The sequence below is a fragment of the Ambystoma mexicanum genome, chromosome 12 (genome assembly GCF_040938575.1).
Source record: "Ambystoma mexicanum isolate Mex_15411 chromosome 12, UKY_AmexF1_1, whole genome shotgun sequence".
Taxonomy (NCBI): Eukaryota; Metazoa; Chordata; class Amphibia; order Caudata; family Ambystomatidae; genus Ambystoma; species Ambystoma mexicanum.
This window is the reverse complement of record NC_090936.1, coordinates 1,010,746,918-1,010,769,708: the sequence shown is the minus strand read 5'-3', so window position 1 is coordinate 1,010,769,708 and position 22,791 is coordinate 1,010,746,918. Positions and strand designations below refer to the sequence as shown.

At 49.4% G+C, this 22,791-nt stretch overlaps 1 protein-coding gene across 3 annotated transcripts in view; it reads left to right on the top strand.

Moving 5' to 3' along the window:
- Nucleotides 1-22,791, top strand: part of TNPO3 (transportin 3) — a 1,153,743-nt gene that overhangs the window by 1,115,687 nt on the left and 15,265 nt on the right. For all 3 annotated transcript variants that reach the window (XM_069629554.1, XM_069629553.1, XM_069629552.1), the window contains exon 22: nt 7,725-7,814. In XM_069629554.1, coding sequence (XP_069485655.1) covers nt 7,725-7,785 — 61 coding nt within the window. In that variant the 3' untranslated portion in view covers nt 7,786-7,814. The remainder of the gene's footprint in view (nt 1-7,724; nt 7,815-22,791) is intronic.

The window sequence follows — 22,791 nt, the reverse complement described above, 5'->3', positions numbered from 1 at the left end:
CGACACGAGGGTGGTGCTGAGGACGCACCCCTCCTTCATGCCCAAGGTGCAGTCGGACTTCCACCTCAACAAACCCTTGGTGTTGCCAGTTTTCTTCCCGTCTCCTTCGTCGCCGGCTGAAAGGACTCCTCTGCACTCGCTGGACGTACCTAGAGCGCTGGAGTTCTATGTGGACCGCACGAAGAGTTTTCGGAAGACATCACAGCTGTTTGTGAACTTTGGGACTGTGAATCAAGGGAAGGCTCTCTCAAAGACTTCCATTTCCAGATGGCTCTCCGGCTGCATCATGCACTGTCACCGGTTGGCAAACCGACCGCTGCCCGGCCGTCCGAGAGCCCATTCGACCAGAGCGATCGCTGCTACCACGGCGTTCCTGTCTGGTGTGCCCCTGCTGGACATCTGCAGGGCTGCGACATGGAGGTCGACGCACACCTTCACAAGATTCTACTGCGTCGATCGGGACTCCAGGGTCGGCCAAGCAGTGCTGCGCAACCTGTTCGTTTAAGGTGAGCCTGGTGAGGAGGTAAGAGATACTTGATGTTGAGTTGTTGTATTGCTTAATGTTGAGCCTGTTTCCACCTCCCGTGGTTGTGCATGTGTGTACTGCTATGTATTCTCTTATTCATGAGCATGGGAATCCATGCCAGACCCCATGCTGGAGAAGGAACAAGTTACTTACCTGTAACTGTTGTTCTCCAGCATGGGTCTGGCATGGATTCACATGCGAACCCTCCCGCCTACCCCTCTGCGGCTAGTCATACTGCCACTTTACGTGCTACCACATCTGAGGATGGCTGCCAGAGGCGGGGCTTAGGGAGAGGGCAGTCATTGGCTGGGGGCATTATGACCCAGAGACCAGTGATTGGTTACTACTAATAAAGACAGATCAGAAACGAAACTGATACTGATTTTTTTCTGCACTGAGGATTCCCGGCCTGACGGGGAATATTCATGAGCATGTATAATAATACTGGTGTCATTAGGCAATGTTAAATCTATTGGACGCATCAATGGGGACTGAGGTGTGGCACCGGAGGGCGGAATTAGGGCAGCGCATGCTCCCCGGGCCGCACCACTACGCGCCTCTAAATTTAAAGGCGAAGAACGTTTCTTCTGGTGAAAAGGTTCCTTCTCCCGTCCCTTGGAAGGGACGCCCCATGCAGTATGGAGGAAAGGGTGTTGGGGAGAATTCTCAAAAATGTGCTAATTCCCTCCACCTCAGAGACCCCCTGCAACTTTGCTGGATTTTGAGGACTTTTTTTTTTAACCTGGAGAGTGACCCTTTTTCCCCACTCTTATGTATTTTTGTGTGAATTTTACCTCTGTTACTTTTTGGTTATGGAGTCTAACAAACTCCATAGGCATCACCTTTTACAATTGTGTCACAGCACCTTCAGCGCAGTGGCACAGGGAAGTTTTTTAGATTTCCCAACGTCATTTAAATACCTTTTCGGTGATAAACTACTGTTTCCCAGAGCAGTAGAGTGAAATTGACTACTTAGCATTGTACTTGCTAGACCCAGCACACCTGATCTTACAATAGAGTGCCGCGGGTGGGGGGGAGGTGGGGGGTTACTTAGTATCTCCTGTGTCTAAATTCTTGTGTAACATATTTTATGTTACCCTTTCCTCAATTGACTGGCTGGTGGCAGTGGTTTTGTTTTTTAACTACCAAGGTCTGCATTTACCGCGACCGTTCGCGGACCTGGTTAACGTTCACCGCGGGTGCAATCTTTTTCAAAATGGCGTCTAGCCATCGTTGCTAAAATAGTCCCCGGTCTTTGTTTTTTTCGCCATGTCTTTGTGGAAAGGTTCTTCTAGAGTTTCTCTCTGCGTGCCAAACCATGTTTGGTCTTTGTTCATTTGCCTTTGGCTGGCTTCAGGAGTGAAACCCGCCTCTGGCTCCAGAGTGTCTGGGGTAGGTAGGAAGTGAGGGAGGCACCCAACACTTCCTGTGTTTAGTCTCCTAGGAGACCCAAATGCACTCTGAGGTGATTGGCTATTTGGCTGTCTGTCCGGCAAGGACAAAGCCCCCCCCCCCCCCACACCCCTGCTGGGTGAGTGACAGCTAGGCTGGAATGAATGGGAGAGAACTGAATAAAAGGCAAGTCTTTTGGCTTGGAAGGCTGAGTAGACCACTGGACGAAGGAACCGAAGAAGAGCTTGAAGAGGACGCCTGCTGCAACTTCTGGACCGTTGGTTTTTCTGGTGAAACCCTGCTGCAGGTCCGAATAGCCAAGGTTGCATCGACAGAGAAGCCCTGCAAAGACTACTTCTCCCTTTTGAGTTGGTGGGATCAATCAGCTCCCAAGTAAGCCACCTAGACACCGATCTCTGAGCTGGTTGCATTTCCTCAGAGTGGTGCAGGAAATCATACAGCCAGGGAGAGGGACACCAGATTGTGTGCGTTGCTTGTAAGCTGGCCGAAAGCTTTTGGAAGATCCTCCGGACTCCCACGAAGCAGGACTGACCGAGCCTGAGCACCCTCAGCAGAGTGCGGGACCCTAGATGTGAGGACAGTCCACCTTGACAGCCAGGAACGACGCTTATTCCTATTTACTGTACCACAAGGAGCTGAAACGCGAAACAGCCACTGAAAGTAAAGTTCGCCGCTTAGCAGTTTTGACGGTGCCAGTACAGTGCAGGAGTCCCCCGACGTCTTCCCTCTTGTCCCCACGACTGAGGCCCAGGAACAGTGAGATCTGCAGAGCTGCACAGGAACAAAAGTCAGCGGCTCCATCTTTTCTTCTTTACCAAGGTACTGTAAAACAAGTCTAAGAGAACTTGCCTCTTACTGTAGAAGTGCTTGTAACTTCCATAACTAACATGTCTAATCAGCTTGTGGCCCTACATTTGATTCTTCTTTTCATGAAAGACTCCTAAGAACTTGTGCAGAGACTTTTCCATTACTTACCAGATATGCTTTATCCTATCCAAGACTTTTGCCCATTGACGTTGCTTAGCCTATTGAATTGAATGACTCTTCTAGTGACCTCTAAACGTATTTGCACTGCTTAAGAATATTTGTCGTCTCTTGTGTTCTAATAACATTTGCCTTTTACCAACTTTTAAAGTGTATTCTAAATGCCAACAGTAAGGTATTAATGTCCCCAGCACCCTTGTTACTGAAGTCACCTGTGGGTGTAGGTTGTCTGTGGGCCATCCCAAAAGGGCCTTATCTGATTCAAAAACTCAGTGTACAGTATTGAAGTATATTTGTGTGCTACTATTTTATTGCTCCCTTCTGAAGAAGGCTTTATAACTGAATGATAAATTGTTTATGCAAGAAACCTTGAGTGTAAGTTTATTTGAATACCTGGAACTGTGAATCTTTGTGCAACTCCACTACAGCTCCCATTTCACCTCTTGAGATAAGCATGGCTGCTCAACACGCTACCAAAACTGTAGTACAAGCTTATACCAAAGGTTGGGTTGCCTATACCTGTAGTCATAGTTGTGTGTAGTGTTCCCAGAGGGTACTGCATTCAAACTTTGCCTTACAAAGGGGACTAAGGACACGTTAGTCACTATGGTGAGTAATTTATAATTTCTCAAGTGCCATGCTTGGCTTCAAGCTTGAGACCCAGGCAACGGTACTCAACATGCCAGTGGAACCAACCGTACTATTCGGCAAAGCAGTAGAGGGCGCTCTGAAATCAGCCAAAGAGGAATAGGATACCCACAAATCCCTTGGGCAACTAACTAATAAACAAGCTGGCCAAGGGGCAGGAACAATTTTTTCCGTTTTTGTGGCCAAGATTCCCAAAGAAGGTCCGGATACGGATAAACTCAAAAAGCGTCATGGAACAACAACCAGTGTCAAGCATCCCAGGGTTATACAAGAGGCCAGCGCTGATCCCGAGGCCGGGAGAGATCCTACACATCTAGAGGTGGAGGAACGCCTCCCAAACAATGACAGCCCGCTACAGGTCAAGTGGGTGTTATCTACAGTAGCGGGAGGTTGCGTGGAGCTCCTAGAAAAACCATCGAACCACCCACCGTGCCAAAGGAAGAGCACAAAGGAAGAACAACTCATCCTGGTAGTAGTCCACGCGCTGCTCCTCAAGGATGCCATCGAGATTGTGCCTTCCAACGAGGTAAACAAGGTTATTTATTCAACATACTTCCTTGTGCCAAAAAAAATCTAAAGATGCGCCCAGTATTAGCCTTATGCCCTGCAATCACTTATGTAAAGCCACAAATGTTCTGCATGACAACGCTACAAGAGGTAATTCCCCTGCTAAAACAGGGGGATTACATGGCAACATTGGGTATGAAAGATGCCTATTTTCATATTTCAATGCTCCCAGCGCACCAAACTTTTGTGGTTCAAACTAGCAAACCAGTACTACCAATTCAAAGTGCTACCCTTCAGAAACCGCTTCAGGTCCAAGGGTGCTCACCAAGGTACTGGTGGTGGTGGCGGCACACCTGTGCAGGGAGGCAATCCCAGTGTACCCCTACCTGGACTGGCTGATCACAGGAGAAACGCCCCATCTTTGCAGACAAAACACGCAAAGGACCATAAATCTTCTTTTTCAATTGGGCTTCTCAATAAACGAGAAAAAGTCAAGTCTTGTACCAAACAAAACAGTTCCTAGGAGCTGTATTAGATACAAGAACGGGCTTAGCCTTTCTATCCATGGAAAAAGTGCAGAACATGCTTCAGCCAATAATCCAGTATCACGCCGGTCTCCAGATAAGCATACAGGAAGCAATGCCTTTGCTAGGCATGATGGCATCGTGCATATATCTAGTCCCACATGCATGTCTGCGCATGCGACCAATGCAGGAGTGGTTGGCGAAACAGTGGTCTCAGGCAAGTGGTCAGTGGGACAATATAGTGGTTGTTTCGCCAACACTAGTTCAAAACCTACGCTGGTGGTCGAGAGAACCTGTTAAAAGGAAAACCCTTCCACGATCCGGAAGCACAAGGGATTGTCACAACAGACTCATCACTCTCCGGGTGTGGGGCTCATTACCTTCACCACACAGCACATGGTCTGTGGACTCCCATCACAGCACAGAACCATAACAACTTGCTGGAACTGCTAGCAGTATTCAAAGTACTTTAAGCATTTGAAGCGCAATTGGCGAACCAGTCGGTTCAAATTCTAACGGACAGCACAACTGCGATGTTCTACATCAACAAACAGGGTGACACACACTCTCCAAGTCTGTCCAAGTTGGCACAGAAAATATGGAAATGGGCACTCAGACGGGGGATATCCCTTTCCTCCCAACACGTTCCAGGGCACTCAAAACTCTAGCAGACTCTCTGAGCAGAGATCCCCTACCAGAGGAACACGTGTGGCAACTAGACTCAAGCGTCGTATTCCACATCTTCTCTCAGTGGAGTTACCTCACACTAGATTTGTTCGCTACAGGAGAAAACGAGCAATGCCCAGACTTTGCGTCGAGGTTCCCTCAGCCAGACTCCTAGGATAACGCTGTATTGATGAACTGGTCAGGGAAATGTGCTTATGTTTTTCCAAAATGCACAGAGAACAGATGACGCTCATCCCAGTTGCTCCCATGTTGGCGAGACAACCGTGGTATCCACATCTGCACGGTCTGGCGATGTGCGATCCCATCAAATTCACATACCAAACCAACCTTTTAACCCAACACGGGGGAACAACATTGTGCCCACATCCACACTCAATGAACTTGTCAGCATGGCTCCTGAAGTTAGAGTTCGGACACCTTAATCTACCACAGCGGTGTATGGATATCCTCAATGAGGCACGAAAACCAAACACCAGACACTGTTATTTCGACAAGTGGAGAAGATTTGTAATTTGGTGCCAGTGAAAACAAACCCCATAGAATGTACTCCTTCACACATTCTTAATTATATGTGCCACTTATTAGTATTCAACTCTGTAAAGGTCCACCTGGCGGCTTTATCTGCTTATACCACCTCTCAAAGTAAAATATTGTGGTGGAAAATTCCAGTCATTAAGTCATTCATGGAGGGAGTAAAAAGACTCCACCCTCCAATTTCAAACCCGCTGCCAGGATGGGATCTCAATGTAGCACTAGCAAAGCTCATGGGGGCCCCCCATTCGAGCCTATGCATAAAGCAAGTCTTAAACACCTGACATACAAGAGTGTCTTCTTAGTGGCTATTACTTCCATAAGAAGAGTTAAAGAGGTAAATTGGTTTTACGTACTCATCCTAGGTTCTCCCCTAAATTCATTTCTAAATTCCTCGTGAACCAATCTATTGAGCTTCCGGCTTTCTTTCAGAATCCAACTAGCTCAGCTGAGGTAAAACGCCACACACTGGATGTGAGGAGGGCGGTCCTTTACTAAGTAAACCAGACCAGACCGCTTAGGAAAAGAGATCAACTGTTTGTCTCAGTAGCACCACGCAGCGAATGAGATGCATTTCCAAGAATGCCATCTCCAGATGGATAGTCGGATGTATACAATTATGCTATTCATTATCAAACAAAACACTGCCTTTTACACCAAGAGCTCACTCTGCATGAAGCTACTCTGGCTTTTTATCGCAAATGTCCCTTTAAACAGCATTTGCAAAGCAGCTACATGGAGCTCAGTACACACTTTCACTCAGCCCTACTGCATTGACACCCATTACAAAACAGATACACAGGTGGGACAGCGGTTCTAAAACATCTATTCGCTGCTGCTCCTTCTCACGACCCACCACCTTCTCCTAACACTGCTCACTAATCTATGCACAGCATGTGATCTAAACAGATTCCACAAGCCTCAGAAGGGGTATATTACTCACCGTAATCGTATTTCCGATGCTTGTATCTGCTTTGATTCACATGCACCCACCCTTCCTCCCCTGAGAGAAGGTGCCTAGATGTTATGAGCTTTGTTATCTATCTACTCTGATGCACCTGTACTCGTGCTACACTTCCTACAACCTCCTGTCAGAACAAAACAATCTGAGGGACTTTGACGTGTGAAGGACCATGGAGACAGTGGATGTCACACTAGGGATACTATTACTGGCATGCCCCGTCGGCGTCCCTTTTCGAGTTTCGAAAACAACTGTAATACTCAGCAGCTTCCACTAGATGTCTGCCTAGGCATAGCATGTGAATATAAGCAGATGCAAGCATCAAAAATACAATTACGGTGAGTAATGTATCCCATATGTGTTTTTATCTTCTCTGTATATCTACTATTACATTTTGTGTGAAGTTTTTTCTCTAAGCAAATGCACAATAACAAAATGTATCAACTCTAAGCCTTACAGCTCAGCCAAAGCTACTCAGTGAGCGATTGATTAGCCCTAGGCAATCCTTTAGGCTAACTTCCCATACATCCGCCCTATTGTTGGAACCACTTAGTTCCATGGTGTGCTTTTTTGGAAAATTAAATATGTAAACACATTTAGATTCCCTAAGTGCAGTTGGGTGCTTGAAACACAATTTCCTTGATGTATAAGCGCCTTACAAATGCCCAATAAAATAAACAAGGGATTGTTAGTTTGGTTGGCAGTTTGAAAGATGCCATTAAACACACAGATGACTTGCAGCTCTCTGTAACCATTGCCATGTGATCTTCAGGAAACTAGTTTGTCATCAGAAATATTCTTGACTTCAATTTTCTGTTAATTTTTCAGTTCTCCATTTCCTGAAACAATTATAGCTCTATAGTGCATAGTTAAACCATGCAGTGTGTAAATCAGTTCCGCAATGTTTTCCTTCTTGACTATGTGGATGTCTTCTGTCTTGCAGTGCTGAAGAATGTAAACCAGTGTGCTGGGCTCTGAGGGACTTCACCAGGTTGTTTCGATAACTGTGCAAAGCATTTTCCCTGTCTCAATGGTGAGTGGGATTTCAGCTGCAGTTCTAAACATATTTGCATTTTTTAGGTAACAGTTAATAGATTTAGAAACCTAGACTTCCAGGTCTTTTTCTGACTCTGCATGCTTCTATTAAGATGTTGGGCAAGATTGTATGCAGTACCCTGTGGGAGACTGCACCAGCCTTGTCCTCTTGGCAATAGTTAACCCATCCTTTGGTATAAGCATGTACTACACAAGTTGGTAGAGTGAATGAGCAGCCAGGCTTATCTCGAGGGGTCAATGTAAGCACCAGGGTTTTTACAGATATTCACAGTGACAAGTATTCAAATAAACTCTTACACTAAAAATCTCTTGCTTAAATAATTATTAAAGTAACAGTCAGTTGTATAAGCCTTCTTCAGGAGGGAGCAATATACGTAACAATTAAAATACACTTCAAAACACACTTAGTTTCTCTAAATCAGGTGATACCCATTGGGGATGGCATACACACTTCCTACACCCTCGGGCGACTCCAATAGCTAGGACCCTGTTGACATTGATTTATCACTGGTACATTTAGAACAATACTGAGTTTGGTGTAAAAGTTAGATAGGGGAATGAAACAAAGGTTAACAAATGCTTCATAAAACTGGAAGTAGGTTTTGAACCCTCCAATGCAAAGTAAATTTACCCTTTCTTGGGGGAAAGGTAAAGCACAGAGCCAGAAGAAAGAAGAGTCTCTCAGTGAGCCAGGACAGCCATGTTAGTTAAGCAAAGTCTAGGGGATCTGAAGATCTTCTTGCAGGTAAGAAAGTCTTGCACAATGTTTTTAGAATACTTTGTATAAATAAAATCACTTGAAGGGCCACACGCTGGGAGGCTTGTGAAGGGCAAAACTGTAAGCAACTCTGCAAGGTTAACCAAGACAAGTCTCAACTGAGAACAAGTAAGGCTACACAACAAGTGGTAAGTCCTTAACTTTGCAGTACCTTTTGGTTAGAAGAAATGGTTCCAGCTGGCTTCTGTTCCTGTACAGCTCTGTAGATCCTGGTGTTCCTGAGCTTCAGTTGTGGGGACAAGAGGGAGGGACTCCATGGGACTCCTGCACTGCAATGGTAAGGTCGGCGGCAGCAACGGACAAACTTCAATTCAGCGGCACTTCGCGGTTTCAGCTCGTTGCCTCCGACAGCAAATAGCAACACTGCAGTTCTCGGATACCACGTCAGACTTTCCTTGCATCTGGAGTCCAGCACTCTGTTGAGTTGGCTCGCTTCAGGGAAGTCCGGGGGATCTTCCTGGCGCTCGGGTCCGACTTAAAAGCGATCCACTCAGTTTGGTGTTCCTCTTCCTGGCACTTCGGATCCAGCAGCAGTGGAAGTACAGCCAGCTCCGAGAGGATGTCCAAACAAGTTCACTTTGGGGTTGATTGGTCCCACCAACCCAAGGGGAGAAGTCGTCATTGCAGGGCTTCTCTATCCGAAACTAATTCGGAGCTTCAGCACAGCAGCAGGGCTTCACCGGGCAAACCAACGGTACACGAGTTGCAACAGACATCTCTTCCAAGTTCTTCTTTGGATTCCTTCGTCCAGTGGTCGACTCTGCCTACCAAGCCAAAAAGCCTGGCCTTTTATGCAGGATGCTCCCATTCATTCTAGCCTAGCTGTCAATCACACAGCAGGGTGGCTGTCCTTCAAGGACAGCCAGCCCGCCAATCAACTTGGGGTGCATTCCTGTAACCAAGGGGATTAAGCACAGGACGTTCCGGGCACCTCACTCACTTCCTGCCCCTGCCAGACACGCTGGCCTGGCCACCTCTACAGCCTCCGAAGACAGGTTCTTCGAATGGTTCCTAGGGCTGATGTGAACTCCCCAGATATTTGGGCCTTCCTCAGCAAGAGGTAGAGCAGCCCCGAGAAGGGGGTCTTGGCAGAAGTCCTCCCCTCAAGGCCCCCTACCAGAATGGGGATCCCAATGCAGAAAGACAGTTGCCCTGGTCGAGAACGAGTTGCTCAAGCCACACTCTGCCCGACCTGTCAATCGCCACCAAGTATAGACAGATGGAGGGGGATACACTGTTGCTTTCGGCGCATCCTCAGTCGCACTCTTCCGTGATCGCTGCGGCGTCACTCTACTCTAAGCCTCAGTCGTCCTCAGCCACCCCGACGCTGCTAGGCAAGGAGAAGATCTTGGAGGCGTACCGGAATAAGCTGTACTCCAGTGCCTCCTTGCACCTGCATCAAGCCAACGCGGATGCCATGCTGGCAGCTGTTAACCAAAGGCTCTGGTGGGAAATTGCGGACTTACTCCCAGAACATCTGGCGCAGAGCCAAGCACGCTTCAAGGCGGGCCTAGGAGAAGCCAGGCTGGTAGCGCAGGACCTCATGGAGTCCACCGTGGCCCACCTCGATACCTCTGGCCGGGCCATCTGCATCGCCACGGACATGTGAAGAACTGCCTGGCTCCGGCCTACTAAGTTTAACCTCAACGTCCAGGAACGCATATTGGACCTTCCATTTGAGGGTAGTGACCTATTTCACTCCACCATGGATGAAGAATTAGATAAAGACTTTGCGAGCTGTTCTTTTTGTCTATTCTTACAAAGGCCACACCCAAGGCCTACTCCCAGTCAGAGCAGTGCTCCGACAAGGGTTGGGCCTTTGGCAGGTTCTGGGGCTTTCAAGAACGAAGGGCCAGGCAACCCAACCGTTCTAGTCCACACTGGAGGAAACAACAAAAGGGGGGCCAAGGGCTTTTCCCAATCCCCCCTCCTCCGCAACAGCCTCTGGGAAAGAAGGCATGACACATCCCTTCGGGTACACATGTCTCCGGTGGAGGGCAGGCTTGCCTTTCACATGCAATTTTGGCGCCAGACGTTTTTGAACCCCTGGATCCTCTCCCTAGTCTCCACATGGTACTGCCTACCAGTACCTTCCTCTCCTCCCACAGATTGGGACAGCAACTCTGTTGGTGATCCGGTTGCTTGTCTAGAGCCAGGCTTTGAAAGAAGTCCCAACCTCCCAGCGAGGCTTGGGCTTTTATTCCAGGATTTTCGCCATACAGAAGAACAACCAGGCTGGCCTGAGAGTTGTGTTGGACCTTTCCACCTTCAACCTCTCCCTTCCTCTGCAAAAATTCAAGATGGTTATGCCAGCACTTATTGCGGAAACACTGGACAAGGGAGACTGTGCTACCTGGATCTGAAGGACGCGTACCAACACGTCACGATTTGGCAGCCACATTGTTCCTTACTGCGGTTCAGGATCATGGGCTGCCATTTCCAATACAAAGTACTACCCTTTGGACTCAACTCAACCTCCAGGGTGTTTACCAGGTTGATGAATGCAGTGGCAGCCCTCCTCTGGGCCCAGGGCCACCATGTCTACCCATAACTGGATGACTGGCTCATCCGGGCTACATCTCCCGAAGCGTTTCACCATACCTCCTCTGCACTGATGAATACACTCCACGACCTGGGGTTCACTATCAATCGCAGTCTCAGCTGCAGCCCACGTAGACCCTAAACTTCCTGGGCCTCATCTGGGACACGGGATCCGAGAGAGTCTTTCACTCGGAGGACAAGATAGCGGCCATCAAGAGAGCTACCTCTCACTTCCTCTCCAAGACAGTGACCTCAGCCTGATGGTACCAACATCTGTTTGGTATAATGGCGGCCGCCTTGTTGGCCGTACCCCACACAAGGCTCAAGATGGGGAGATTACAGCTGCACTTCGCAGCCTAATGGAATCGGGAGAAGGGCTCCCAAGCGGAGCCAGTCGGCATTCCTCCCTTTCTCCACCCACACCTCATATGGTTGTCCGTGGATTTACACCTGCAGCAGGGCAAGCCCTTTCTGCAGCCGGTCTCTCGGGTCACCATTACCACAGACTCCTCCATAGAGGGCTGAGGAGCCACTCTGGACTGCCACAGCGTCCATGGCGTCTGGACTCAGCAGGAGCAAGAGTCCTAATCAATTGGCTGAAATTGAAGGCCATATGGCTGGCTGTCAACAAGCAGGGGGGTACCAGATCCCCTCCACTGTGCAGTCTAGCCGTCAGCATCTGGGAGTGGACACTGGATAACAACCTCTACCTCACTGCAGTCCACCTCCCGGGGCAGTCCAACCTGGAGGCGGACAGGCTCAACAGACTGGGGGCGGACAATTACGCGTGGCAATTGAACGACCTGGTACTGAAGATCTTACTCAGATGGGGGCATCCCCAAGTGGATCTGTTTGCCTCCCAGGACAACAGGAAATGCCAGCAGTTCGCCTCCAGCTTCCTGGGCGACACATTCCAGATATGGTGAAACGACATGAAGGCATACGCCTTCCCGCCCACGCCCCTGGTCCACAAGGTGATCTGCACGATCAAGGAATCTCGTCACCTCCGCATCATTTTGATAGCTCCTTGGTGGCCGGTGAGAACATGCTTCTCAAAGCTACTCAGCCTATCGGACAGACCACCCATTCACCTCCGCTGGGCCCTGCTCCTCTCGTGGCCCAGCAGTGGGGTACTCTATCCCCCTCCTCACAAACTAGCCCTTGCAGCGTGATACCTGACCAGGTCACGTTGAAGCGCTTGAACCTCTCTCAAGCGAACCTAGAGATCATCAAGGGTGCTAGAAGCAAGGCTACTAGGATTCAATATAGGAGTTAAATGGTCTAGATTCTGTCATTGGGCCGACTCGAAGGGTATCGACCCTCTTGGGTGCACCTTGGACGATGTGCTCTCCTTCTCAGCACACCTCGCCCACTCCAGCACACACATCTTTCGAGCCAGTGGCTTCTGCGGCCATCAGGCTGGTAACCATAAAGACAGCTCTGCTCGTGGGCATCACCTCCGCTCGCAGAGTCAGCGAGATTCAGGCTCTGGTGGCATTGGAGCCCTACACCATTTTTCACAAGGACAAGGTGGTCCTGCGAACGCACCCTGCATTCAACCCAAGGTGACCACGTCCTTCCATCTCAAGGAGGAGATTGTCTTTACCACGTTCTTCGCCGACCCCAAGGATGAGCCTCAGAGGGTCTTGCACTGTCTGGACGTCAGACGTGCTCTGAAATACTACCTGGACAGGACCAAGGACTTCCACAAGTCAGACGCGATGTTGATAACTTTCGGTGGGTCAAGACCCGGTGATCAGGCTTCTAGGGCCTCCATAGCAAGGTGGATGGTTGCGGCCATCAAGGAGTTTCATGAGGGGCAGTACAAGCCGGTGCCAGCTAACTTGCATGCCCATGCGGTCAGAGCCAAGGCCACGGCCATCGCATTCCAACAGCATGTGCTGTGGCAGGTCATTGGTAGGGCAGCTACCTGGGCCACCCCTTTTGCTTTCTGCAAGCACTACTGTTTGGATACCGCGTCTAGGTCAGATGCGGCTTTCGGGCAGGCGGTTCTAAGAAACCTGTCTTCTTAAGGGGGGTCTCCTCTCCACCCTGGGGCTACATTCAGTTTTAATCGCCCATACATTATGGAGGAAAGGGGACAGGACGTAACAGTAATTAAGTTACTCACCGTAGTGACTAACCTCCTGTTAGTCCATAGTCCCCTTTCCTCCATTTGTCCCACCATCCTCCCCCCGAATTATACTGGTGTCATTGGGCAATTCTGAATATTGTGGAAGCATTGATGGGGACTGAGGAGTGGCGCCGGTGGGCGTGGTCAGGTGAGCGCAGATTTTTCTGGTGAAAAAGGTTCCTTCTCCCATCCCTCACGTGGGACACCCCATACAGTATGGAGGAAAGGGGACAATGGACTAAGAGTACGTTAGTCACTACGGTGAGTAACTATTAATTCATTGCATATACTTTCAGATTAAAATGGAAAGCTCTGCCAAACAATTCGCCTATAGCAAGGTACCAATTCTTGTAAGAAACTAGTTGACTGCGGATAATCTGAAACCTTGGGCCTCCACACTAACCGCAGACGTTATGAAGACAGACGCATTACCGGAAATGACCACTTCACTTATCTCCTCGCTCAAGGAAATCAGACAGTAGCCCCACATAAGGAAATATTCTGCCCTGAAGAATGAAAAAATAAATGGTTTAACGCAAAAATACAAGAATTAAAAACAACAAAAAAAAACAAATGCTTCTATGATTGGAGAAAAGGGCAAGATGCTCCAAGCCTGGAAGTAAACATATACAGGCAAAAAAAAAAGTCAGGTCTAATGATGTAATACTAAAAGCCAACACTGATAGAGAACTGTTCAAGATTTTAAGAGCAGGAATGCCCTGAAGGACCCAGCAAAGAACCATTTGTGAAAGACCAGGCATAGTGCACACTCATTCAGGAAGCCATGAAGGATAAACTTAACATCTCCTCTGAAACAAACCTAAAGAATGCCACTAGGGAATCCAGTGAGCAACAAGAATTTAACTTCTTACCAATTACGGAGGTAGAGTTAGAAGCAGTCATCAGATAATTAAAAACCACTAGCTGCAAGTAGCAATCCTTGTTCTGTGCTAATCATTAAAGAATGCGCACCAACATTAGTACCAGTTTTAACCAAATTTGTAAATGCGTCACTAGAACAGAATCATGTGCTAGATCTTAAGAGCGCATGGATAAATAAGACTGCTTCTCAGAAAACCAGGTCTATGTCCATGAACACCAACTAACTACAGATAAATTAAGAATACTCAATTTCTCCTCAAGATTCTTGATCAGGTTGCCTACTATCAAATCTCAACGCACTTCAATAACCATCAGATTCTGCATAAACACCAGTCTTGTTTTCTACAATACCATGGAACTGAGACAGCCCTTCTCAACCTGAAATCAAAACTATTGGAAGCAATGGACGTAGGACAAATCTTGCTGTTGATGATCCTCCATCTCTCTGCGGCTTTTGACCTGGTGGACCACTCCATCTTAGCCACCACATTCCTCTCGGAGCAAGCAGCACAATGGGTTACATCCTTTTAAAGTAATCGGCAGGGCATTGTAGCCAGTGGGGGAGGCAGTCTGAACCAATGGCCGTAACTTATGGTGTCCCACAGGGTGCATGTGTATCCCCTTGTCTGTACAACATCTTCATGGTGCTCTTTTTCATCATGTTGGAACATAAAGGCATAATTTTCTCCTTTTATGCAGTGTTATACCACTCACAGGGGAACACAACACAGACGAAATTGAAATTAATAAGATACATGATATCATGCAGATATGAATGGCACTTAACGGTTTAGCATTAAACAACAAAATAACGGAAATCATGCTGGTGGAAACAAAAATTTGGATAATCTAGGACCACCTTTGAACAGCTCCATCATTGCAGATTGTCATGATGCCTACCCCCGGAGCACCAGGCCAGGCCCAGCACCCCCAGAAGCAGGCATCATGCCCTCGGGTAAAAGCCCAGCGACCCCTTATAGGGGCTCTTTGGACTCAGTCCTGGCGGTTTGGCGCCAGGCTCATGTTGGACATCAGTCCTGGCGCCATAGGCGCCAGGCTCATAAAGGGAGGTGTTTTGTGCACTTACCTGATGCAGAATCATGCCCGGGGTTTTAACTTTCCTTAGGGTCTCAATCTGACAATCTGTGTAACGCTCAATCTGACAATCTGTGTAACACTTACCTGATGCAGACCATGCTGCACGCTTCAGGCCTCCCTGAGACCTGAAAGGGACTATTTTTTCATAGGGACTATTTTTTCACTCGGGCGTGGCCGGGGAAGGATACATACCTAGTTGGGGAAGGATACATACCTGGGACTTCTTTGGAGGCTATTTAAGCCATGCCCAGACAGCAGCTCATGCTTCGCGGCGTTCTGCTTCCTGCAGCTTAACGCTCACCGTGTCTGCTCCTGCTCCTGGACTCCAGCCATGCCCGCCTCGAACCTGGAAGAGCTGCAAGGAAGGAAGAGAAGAGAAAGGTGAAAACCAAGGACTATGTCAAACTTCTTACCTGCATCCGGAATCTTCTCGCCAGCATCCCTGAAGAAAGACTTCCATTTAAAAGCATTGCGTTGCTCGCTGCAGCGCCACGCTTCACTCACCTGTCCTCGAGACATCTCCCGGCTCCATCGCGGCTGTCAGCATCGGACGCCACATCTCTGCACCTAGGGGAGCGAGGAAGAAACAAAAGGTGAGCAGAAGGAACACAGAAGGAAAGCCTGATTAACAGCCATAATACTTACCGGCTTTTCTTCCACATTTCGGGTCGGCGCCGCCCTGTTGGCAGGTACCGTACCCCGGCCCCTATGGGGAAAGGACAAGAGACATTTCTGGGGAATAAGGACATTTAGAGGGATCGCCCTCATCACTACTCACCTCGGCAGTTTAACCCCTCAACGCATCGCCTTCATTCTGCACCTGAAATAAAGGACAGATCACAGGTTAGAAAGACAACATAAAGGGGGCCTCACTTGAACTTTGAACTTTCATACTTACGGCGCATCGCTGAGGAAAGTCAATTGGATTTTGCCAGCGCCATTCTGAAAACCAGTGAAGTAACTGGACAAACACGCGCCCCTGCACCAGAAGCAGGATGGAGAGTTCATCCTTCCAAACCATAAGGTGGGCTTAAACCGGGGTTTGGAGGAAGTTGGAGAGGAACGAAGGGGGAAGGGGGAAAGGGGGGAGCTAGCACACTATTCTGCAGACTGTTAATCCCCTTTCTCATCTGCAGAAGGATATTCCTACGGGCCAGGCAAGCACGATTTGGAGGTCCTGTCCAATCGGTGTTCCGGGTCCTGCGCATCACGCTAGAAGAGGCCACAGCAATCCAGACCAGCGCCCCCGTGGGAAACCAGGTGAGCGTTACACAGATTGTCAGATTGAGACCCTAAGGAAAGTTAAAACCCCGGGCATGATTCTAGTTCAGAATTTAACCATGAAGCCTCAAGTGAGTAACATGATCTTATCTTCCATCTGCCTAAAATTACTGGCTCACCTGGGGCCATTAATATCAGAAAATAACGCAGAAGCAATTTCTAGAGCCATAATCGGCGCTAATATCGACTATTGCTGCAGTCTACTCATTGGGGTTACACAAGCAGAAATCAATCGGCTGCAAGTAATTCAGAACAGCGCAGTTAGGATTGTGAAAGGCCTGAAATGGCAAGACCACGTGTCGGATGACAGGCGCAGCCTGCACTGGCTGCCGGTGAAAGCAAGAATCAAGTTCAGACTGATTCTGATCGTACACAAATGTCGGGTGGGCCGCATGCCAACCTATCTAATTGAAGGAGTGGTGGAGAAACGGAACCGGAGGACATTGGGATCCAACAATGCCCACTTAATAAAAACGCAGCGAGGGAAGACCGGCAAAACCCTTAAGGGAGCTTTTAGCATGGGAGCCTTTAGCATGGGAGCTCCTACGGCATGGAATGCTATTCCCCTGGATCTAAGAGACAGATTCCACAGATACTTTCAAAAAGAAGCTAAAAACACATTTATTTTAGTAGATACCCTGAAATGACCAATAGAATTCATGACTACTCGTGACTGCTATTGAAGACCACCTGAATTTAACATTAGTCTGTCTTATCGTTATCTGTGCACCCGTAAGCCCTCGGGTACCCTGGAGCAGGGTAGAAATTAAATAAAGTGAAGTGCTTGTTGTGCAGGTTGTCAGTGTTACCACTAGACCAGCATCTGCAACCTCGAATCTGACAGAGAGGGTGAAAGAATTTACGCCATGGCCAAGAAAGTGTTTTCCTCAGGCCGCACGGCTCTGAAATATGCTAACGTGGCAAGTGGTTTTGCAAAGTACTCTTTAGGCCTCTGGCAGGCAGTGGAACATGCTAAACAGTCTATCCCTAAAGGTGGAAATCGAGACCACTTTGTACAGCTGGTGGAGGATGGGAAAGAGGGTGGCCAGGCGGTCGCTGCAAACTGGCCAGGACGTGACCAACTGCATGGGCCGATGACTCCCTGGAAAAGGAGTCAGATAGCTGCAAAGTCACTGAGCCTAGCTGTGCAGCCGGCCAAACCGGCTTTCAGCTTTGCCTCTAGAGGCAGGGGCTACAGGCACAATGTGCCTTACGGTAGGAAGGTGCAGAAGCATTTCTCGTGCCCCGGAAGGAGCAGGGGCGCTTCCAGAGGCCAATGAGCAGCAGCGGGGCGGCTCTACCCTCTAAGCAGCTTTGATTTGTTCCCCCTCCCACAACTTGTCGGTTGGTGGACGGCTGTGAGAGCACTGGCCCCAATGGCAGGAGATTACCTCTGACACCTTGGCCCTGGAGCTCGTGTGGTGGGGCTATTTTCTGCCCTTCTTAAGGAAACCTCTGGACAGACCCCCCTCCAAGTCAAACGGCACAGGAGCTCCCAGTAGAACCGAGAGCCCTGTGGAATTCTCCACGCTCTCAAGTTTCAGGATTGGCTGGTGTCGATAGATCTCCAAGATGCACTTTCCTGAGATTCCTCATAGGGGACAAGCGCTACCAATTCAAGGTGCTCCCCTTTGGGCTGATCTACGCTCTGAGGGTCTTCCAGCTCATGGCGGTAGTCACAGCTCACCTCAGGAGATCCGGCGTCCGTGTGTTCCCATACCTGGCCGACTGGCTGATCGCAGGGAAGTCGACAGAGCAGGCTTTGTCCTAGCTCGAGAACACCTGCTTGCTACTCCACAGGCTGTGCATGCAGAGGTCCCATACAACACCAGCACAAAGGCTCCAGTTCAACAGGACAGTTCTAGACACTCGGGTAGGGAAGGCTTTTCCTCCCGAGGAGAGTCGCCCGTGTCAAACAGGTGGTCCAGTTATTTCAGAACCACACCGCATTGCAAGCAGCTTCCTTATTCTGCCTTTTAAGTCTCATGGCCCCCTGCATTTTTCTGGTGCCAGAGGCCAAACTGCGGATGCGGTTCCTGCAATGGATTCTGTGGGCTCTGTGGTCCCAGTACTTCAGCACTTCAAGGGATGTTCAGTGTCCAGGTCGGTGGCCAACAATCTCTTGGTGAGCCAGCAGCGGCAACATGTTGGGGGAACCTTTCTGGCCTCTGTGGCCCCAGGCCATGGTGGTCACAGATGCATCCATGAAAGGTTGGGGCGCTCACGCCGAGGATTGGCAGGTGAGTGGCCTTTGGTTAGCGATGGAAGCCCAGTTGCACATCAATAGACTGAAGCTGCGAGCCATCAGGTTGTCCCTGAAAGAGTTTGCACCCTCACTGAAAAGGTAGCATTACCTGATTGACAGACAATACAGTGGCCATGCACTACCTGAACAAGCAGGGTGGCGTGCGCTCCTTTCCTCTTTTCAGAGAGGTGATGCAGCTGTGGGTCTGGCTGTTGGAAAATCAGATCTTGGTCTCTGCAGTGCATCTGGCAGGGACAGAGAACGGTTTAGGTGATATTCTGAGCAGGCAGAGCAGTCTCGCACAAGTGTAAGGTGTGCTAGGAAGTCCTAGAGGAGGTCTTCTCTCTCTCTGGGCTACCACAGCATTGGATCTGTTTGCCAGAGTCCAACAGGAAATGCAGACAGTTTTGCTCAAGGGAATTCCCAGCAAACGGCGCACTGGGGGGGGGGGGGGGCGTTTCTGGTGGAGTGGACCTTCACCACCCTACACTAGGCCTTCCTCCGATTCCTGTCATTCTGTGGGTTCTCAGGAGGTTGAGGTTTCGAGCAACTCTGATCTTGATTGCCCCAGACTGGGTGAGGATAACATGGTATTTGGAGCTTCTGGACTTATGCCAACCTCTCTGGTTGCCCCGTCGGCCGGATCTCCTATCACATTCGGAAGGTCTTTTGCTCCATCCGAACCTGGAATCTCAACCTACATGCGTGACACTTGAGAGGAACAGATGACAACTGGGACCTCTCCAAGGTGCATCAACAAGATTACTGTATGTGTGCAGTTGTAGAAGATTGAAGATTTGAGGCGTGGTGTAGGGAGCGCAAGATTGACCCCATCTCTTGCCACACCACTGCAGTGATGGAGTTCCTTCCGTCACTGGCCTCTTCATGTCCCCACAGTCAAACGGTACTAGACGGCTTCTTCTGTTTTCAAAAGGTTTCCAATATGTGTCTGTCTTTACAATCCCGGTTATGGCCCAATTTCTGAAAGGCCTTGTGAAGAAGTTTCAACCTATTGTTCCAGGCTGGGACCTTAATTTGGTTCTCACTTTCCTTATAGCGGCTCCCTTTGAGCCCTTACATTGACGTTCTTTGCGTTTTCTCACCTTTAAGACTGCGTTTTTAGTGGCCATCACATCAACCAGACGGGTCGGCAAGCTGCATGTCCTGTCTTGCAAGCTGCCTTTCCTTTGCTTTTTTTGGCAAAATGTTTCCCTGAAGGTGCGACCCGGGTTTCTGCTCAAGGTGGAATCAGAATTTCACCTTTCCCAGGCTATTGACCTCCACGTCTTTTACTTGCCTCCACACTCCTCCAAGGAGAAAGAGTGGTTCCACAGGCTGGAACCAGAAAGGGCACTGAGTTTTTATGTTGCCAGAACGACCGCATTCAGGAAGGTGGATCAGTGGTTTGTGGCCTTCTCCGTGGCTATGAAAAGTTTAGCAGTTTCAAAGCTGATAATTTTGCGGTGGCTCACACTTTGCATTTATGAGTACCACAACGCGGGTTAAGAACTACCTCCAGGCATCAGAGCCCACGCTACCTCAGCAGCGCTGCAAAGGGGAGTTACCAGTGAGGGACGTTTGCCAGGCGGCAGCCTGGTCCTCTGCATACTTTTACCAAACACTACAGCCTGGGTGTGGCCCATGGGGCTCACGCTCGATTTGGGAGAGCGGTCTTGCAGAATTTGCTTCCGTTAGGGACTTTCATCTCACCTCCTTCACAAGTACTGCTTGGGGAGTCTATCTGATGAGGAATCTGCAAGGGAAAGGCAATCCATTGAAGGAGAGCTGTAATGCTGGTTCTATGGATTCTTCTCCTGCAGGTTCCTCATCACCCTCCCATCCATCCCTGCTATGAAAGTGCCTGCGGTCAGTGACAGCTTCTCTTGGAAGAAGAGGTGAGCTCTTGTTTCCAAGACTACCGTCATCTTCTCGTTGGGTGCTGCATTGCTTCTGCGGTTCCTTTTTCTCCCAAAAAAGACCCCAGTTAGGTATTTCTTTTTTCTCTTCAGTTTCCGGTGTTTGGCCGTATCATTTAGTTTTCCTCTGCAGCGGCTGGAGCCGATGACCGAGGCATCAAGGCACGTAATGTCAACGGGCGAGTCAAGGTGTTCAACGGCCCCCTGTCAATGTTTTCCGAGCAGCTGATGCTGAAATGGATATCTGATGAGTAATCTGCGGGAGAACAATACATAGAAAGAACATTACGATGAGTCATTTTTCCTTCTTTAAGCTAGAATCAGGAAGTTTTTTCCAACAATACACTCCATGATATTGAGAACTTCCTTGATTTCTTTGTACTGGATTCACAGTTTGTATGCCTGTGAGCATTTCAGAGCTCCTGGCATACTCGCCTGCCAGGTATCTTGTACAAACTGTGACAAACACTGACAACTCCAAGTGCCTGGTGTATCTACCTACCAGGACGACTTTCATGTGCTTCTCTGGTTCCTTGGTATACACCCCTGCCAGGTATCTTCCCACACTTTTAAAGTTCTTGTACAATTTCAAAATGCCTGGTATATTTGGTTGGCAGGACTTCTTTCATGGACTTCCTAGATCCCCAGGTATACATATGTGCTAGGTATTGGATCCCCTTATATACTTTCCCCCTCCCCAGGTATCCTCCCCAAATGTCAACTGCCTGGTGTATTACTTTTACCAGGACTTTCCATTGGTTTCACAGTTCTTTTCACTATGCCACAGCCTTATCCACTTTGTTGTGTTTCAATATGTTTCTCCAGCATGGGGTCTGGCATGGATTCACATGCTCATGAATATTCCCCGTCGTCAGGCTGGGAATCCTCGGTAAAGAAAAAAACCAGTATCAGTTTTGTTTCTGATCTGTCTTTCGTAGTAATAACCAATCACTGGTCTCTGTGTCATACTGACCACAGCCAATGACTGCCCTCTACCTAAGCCCCGCCTCTGGCAGCCATCTTCAGATTTTTACCGCACGTTCATGTGTTGGGATCCTCGTGCTATTGCCCTCGAGCGTTAGTGCTATTTTTTTCACGTTTTTTCTCAAAAACTTCGTTTTTTTCGGTCAAAAGAGCCTCAAGCTCCACCGACTCTCCATCCGATCAACGGCGACCCGTGTCGGATTCGTCTGCGCCCCTCAAGGGTGAAGATTTCGTCGAGCTATGCATTTGGAGGACTCCAGAAGTTTTCTCGGGCCCGTCCCGGACATGGCCCAGGAGAAGGGAAGCTCGACGCCCGGAAAGCTGTTCAGGGTCTGCCCTGGATGCCAGCTGCAGAACGTCTTTAAGGAGGACGAACACTCCTTTTGTCTTTACTGCTTACATGAGGACAAGACGCACGTGGAGAAGAACTGTGCGTTTTGCGGCAACATGTCGGAGCGGACCATGAAGGACCGCCATCAACGTCTCGCCAACTGGCTGGAAGGGAAGAGCCCGTCCGGCGAGAAGAGGAAGAAATCCGAGCGGGCTTCTAAGACCTTTGAGGACGCCCCGGCGACGGGGGTCCAACACAAGGCCAAGCACCGCGAGTCCGCTGGCACCGGGAGCGCCGAACGGTCGGGCTCTACGGGCGCCAGGCAGGGCGCACCCTCCCCGGTACCATCAACCACGAGCCAACGCTCTGGGTCGGGTAAGAGGAAGACCGAGCACCCAGCGAAGCTCCTGGAGAGGCCCCGGTCGAGCTCGAAGGCCCCATTGGAGGGGGAGCGAGGCAGTGTCCCCCCCCCCCCCCCTCAAGGATAAGGCGGTGAGCGCGCCTAAGGTGGTGAAGGCCTTAATCCATCCGGCCAAGGCCTGTATCGAGACTGTCGCGGCGGCCCTGGCTCAGACTGTGGAGGCTGCGCCAGTGGTGGCGACCTCGGGGCTCAGAGTCTCCCTGCCACCTCGGAGGGAGTCCTCTTTTATGCCCATCGATAGGACCCCCGTGAAATCTCCGGCGGAGAAGGAAAAGGGGGGGCAGGGTGTCGTCGTAGACTCTGCTTCGACCTCGGAGGAAGAGCTGATCGAGGTCTTAAGCCA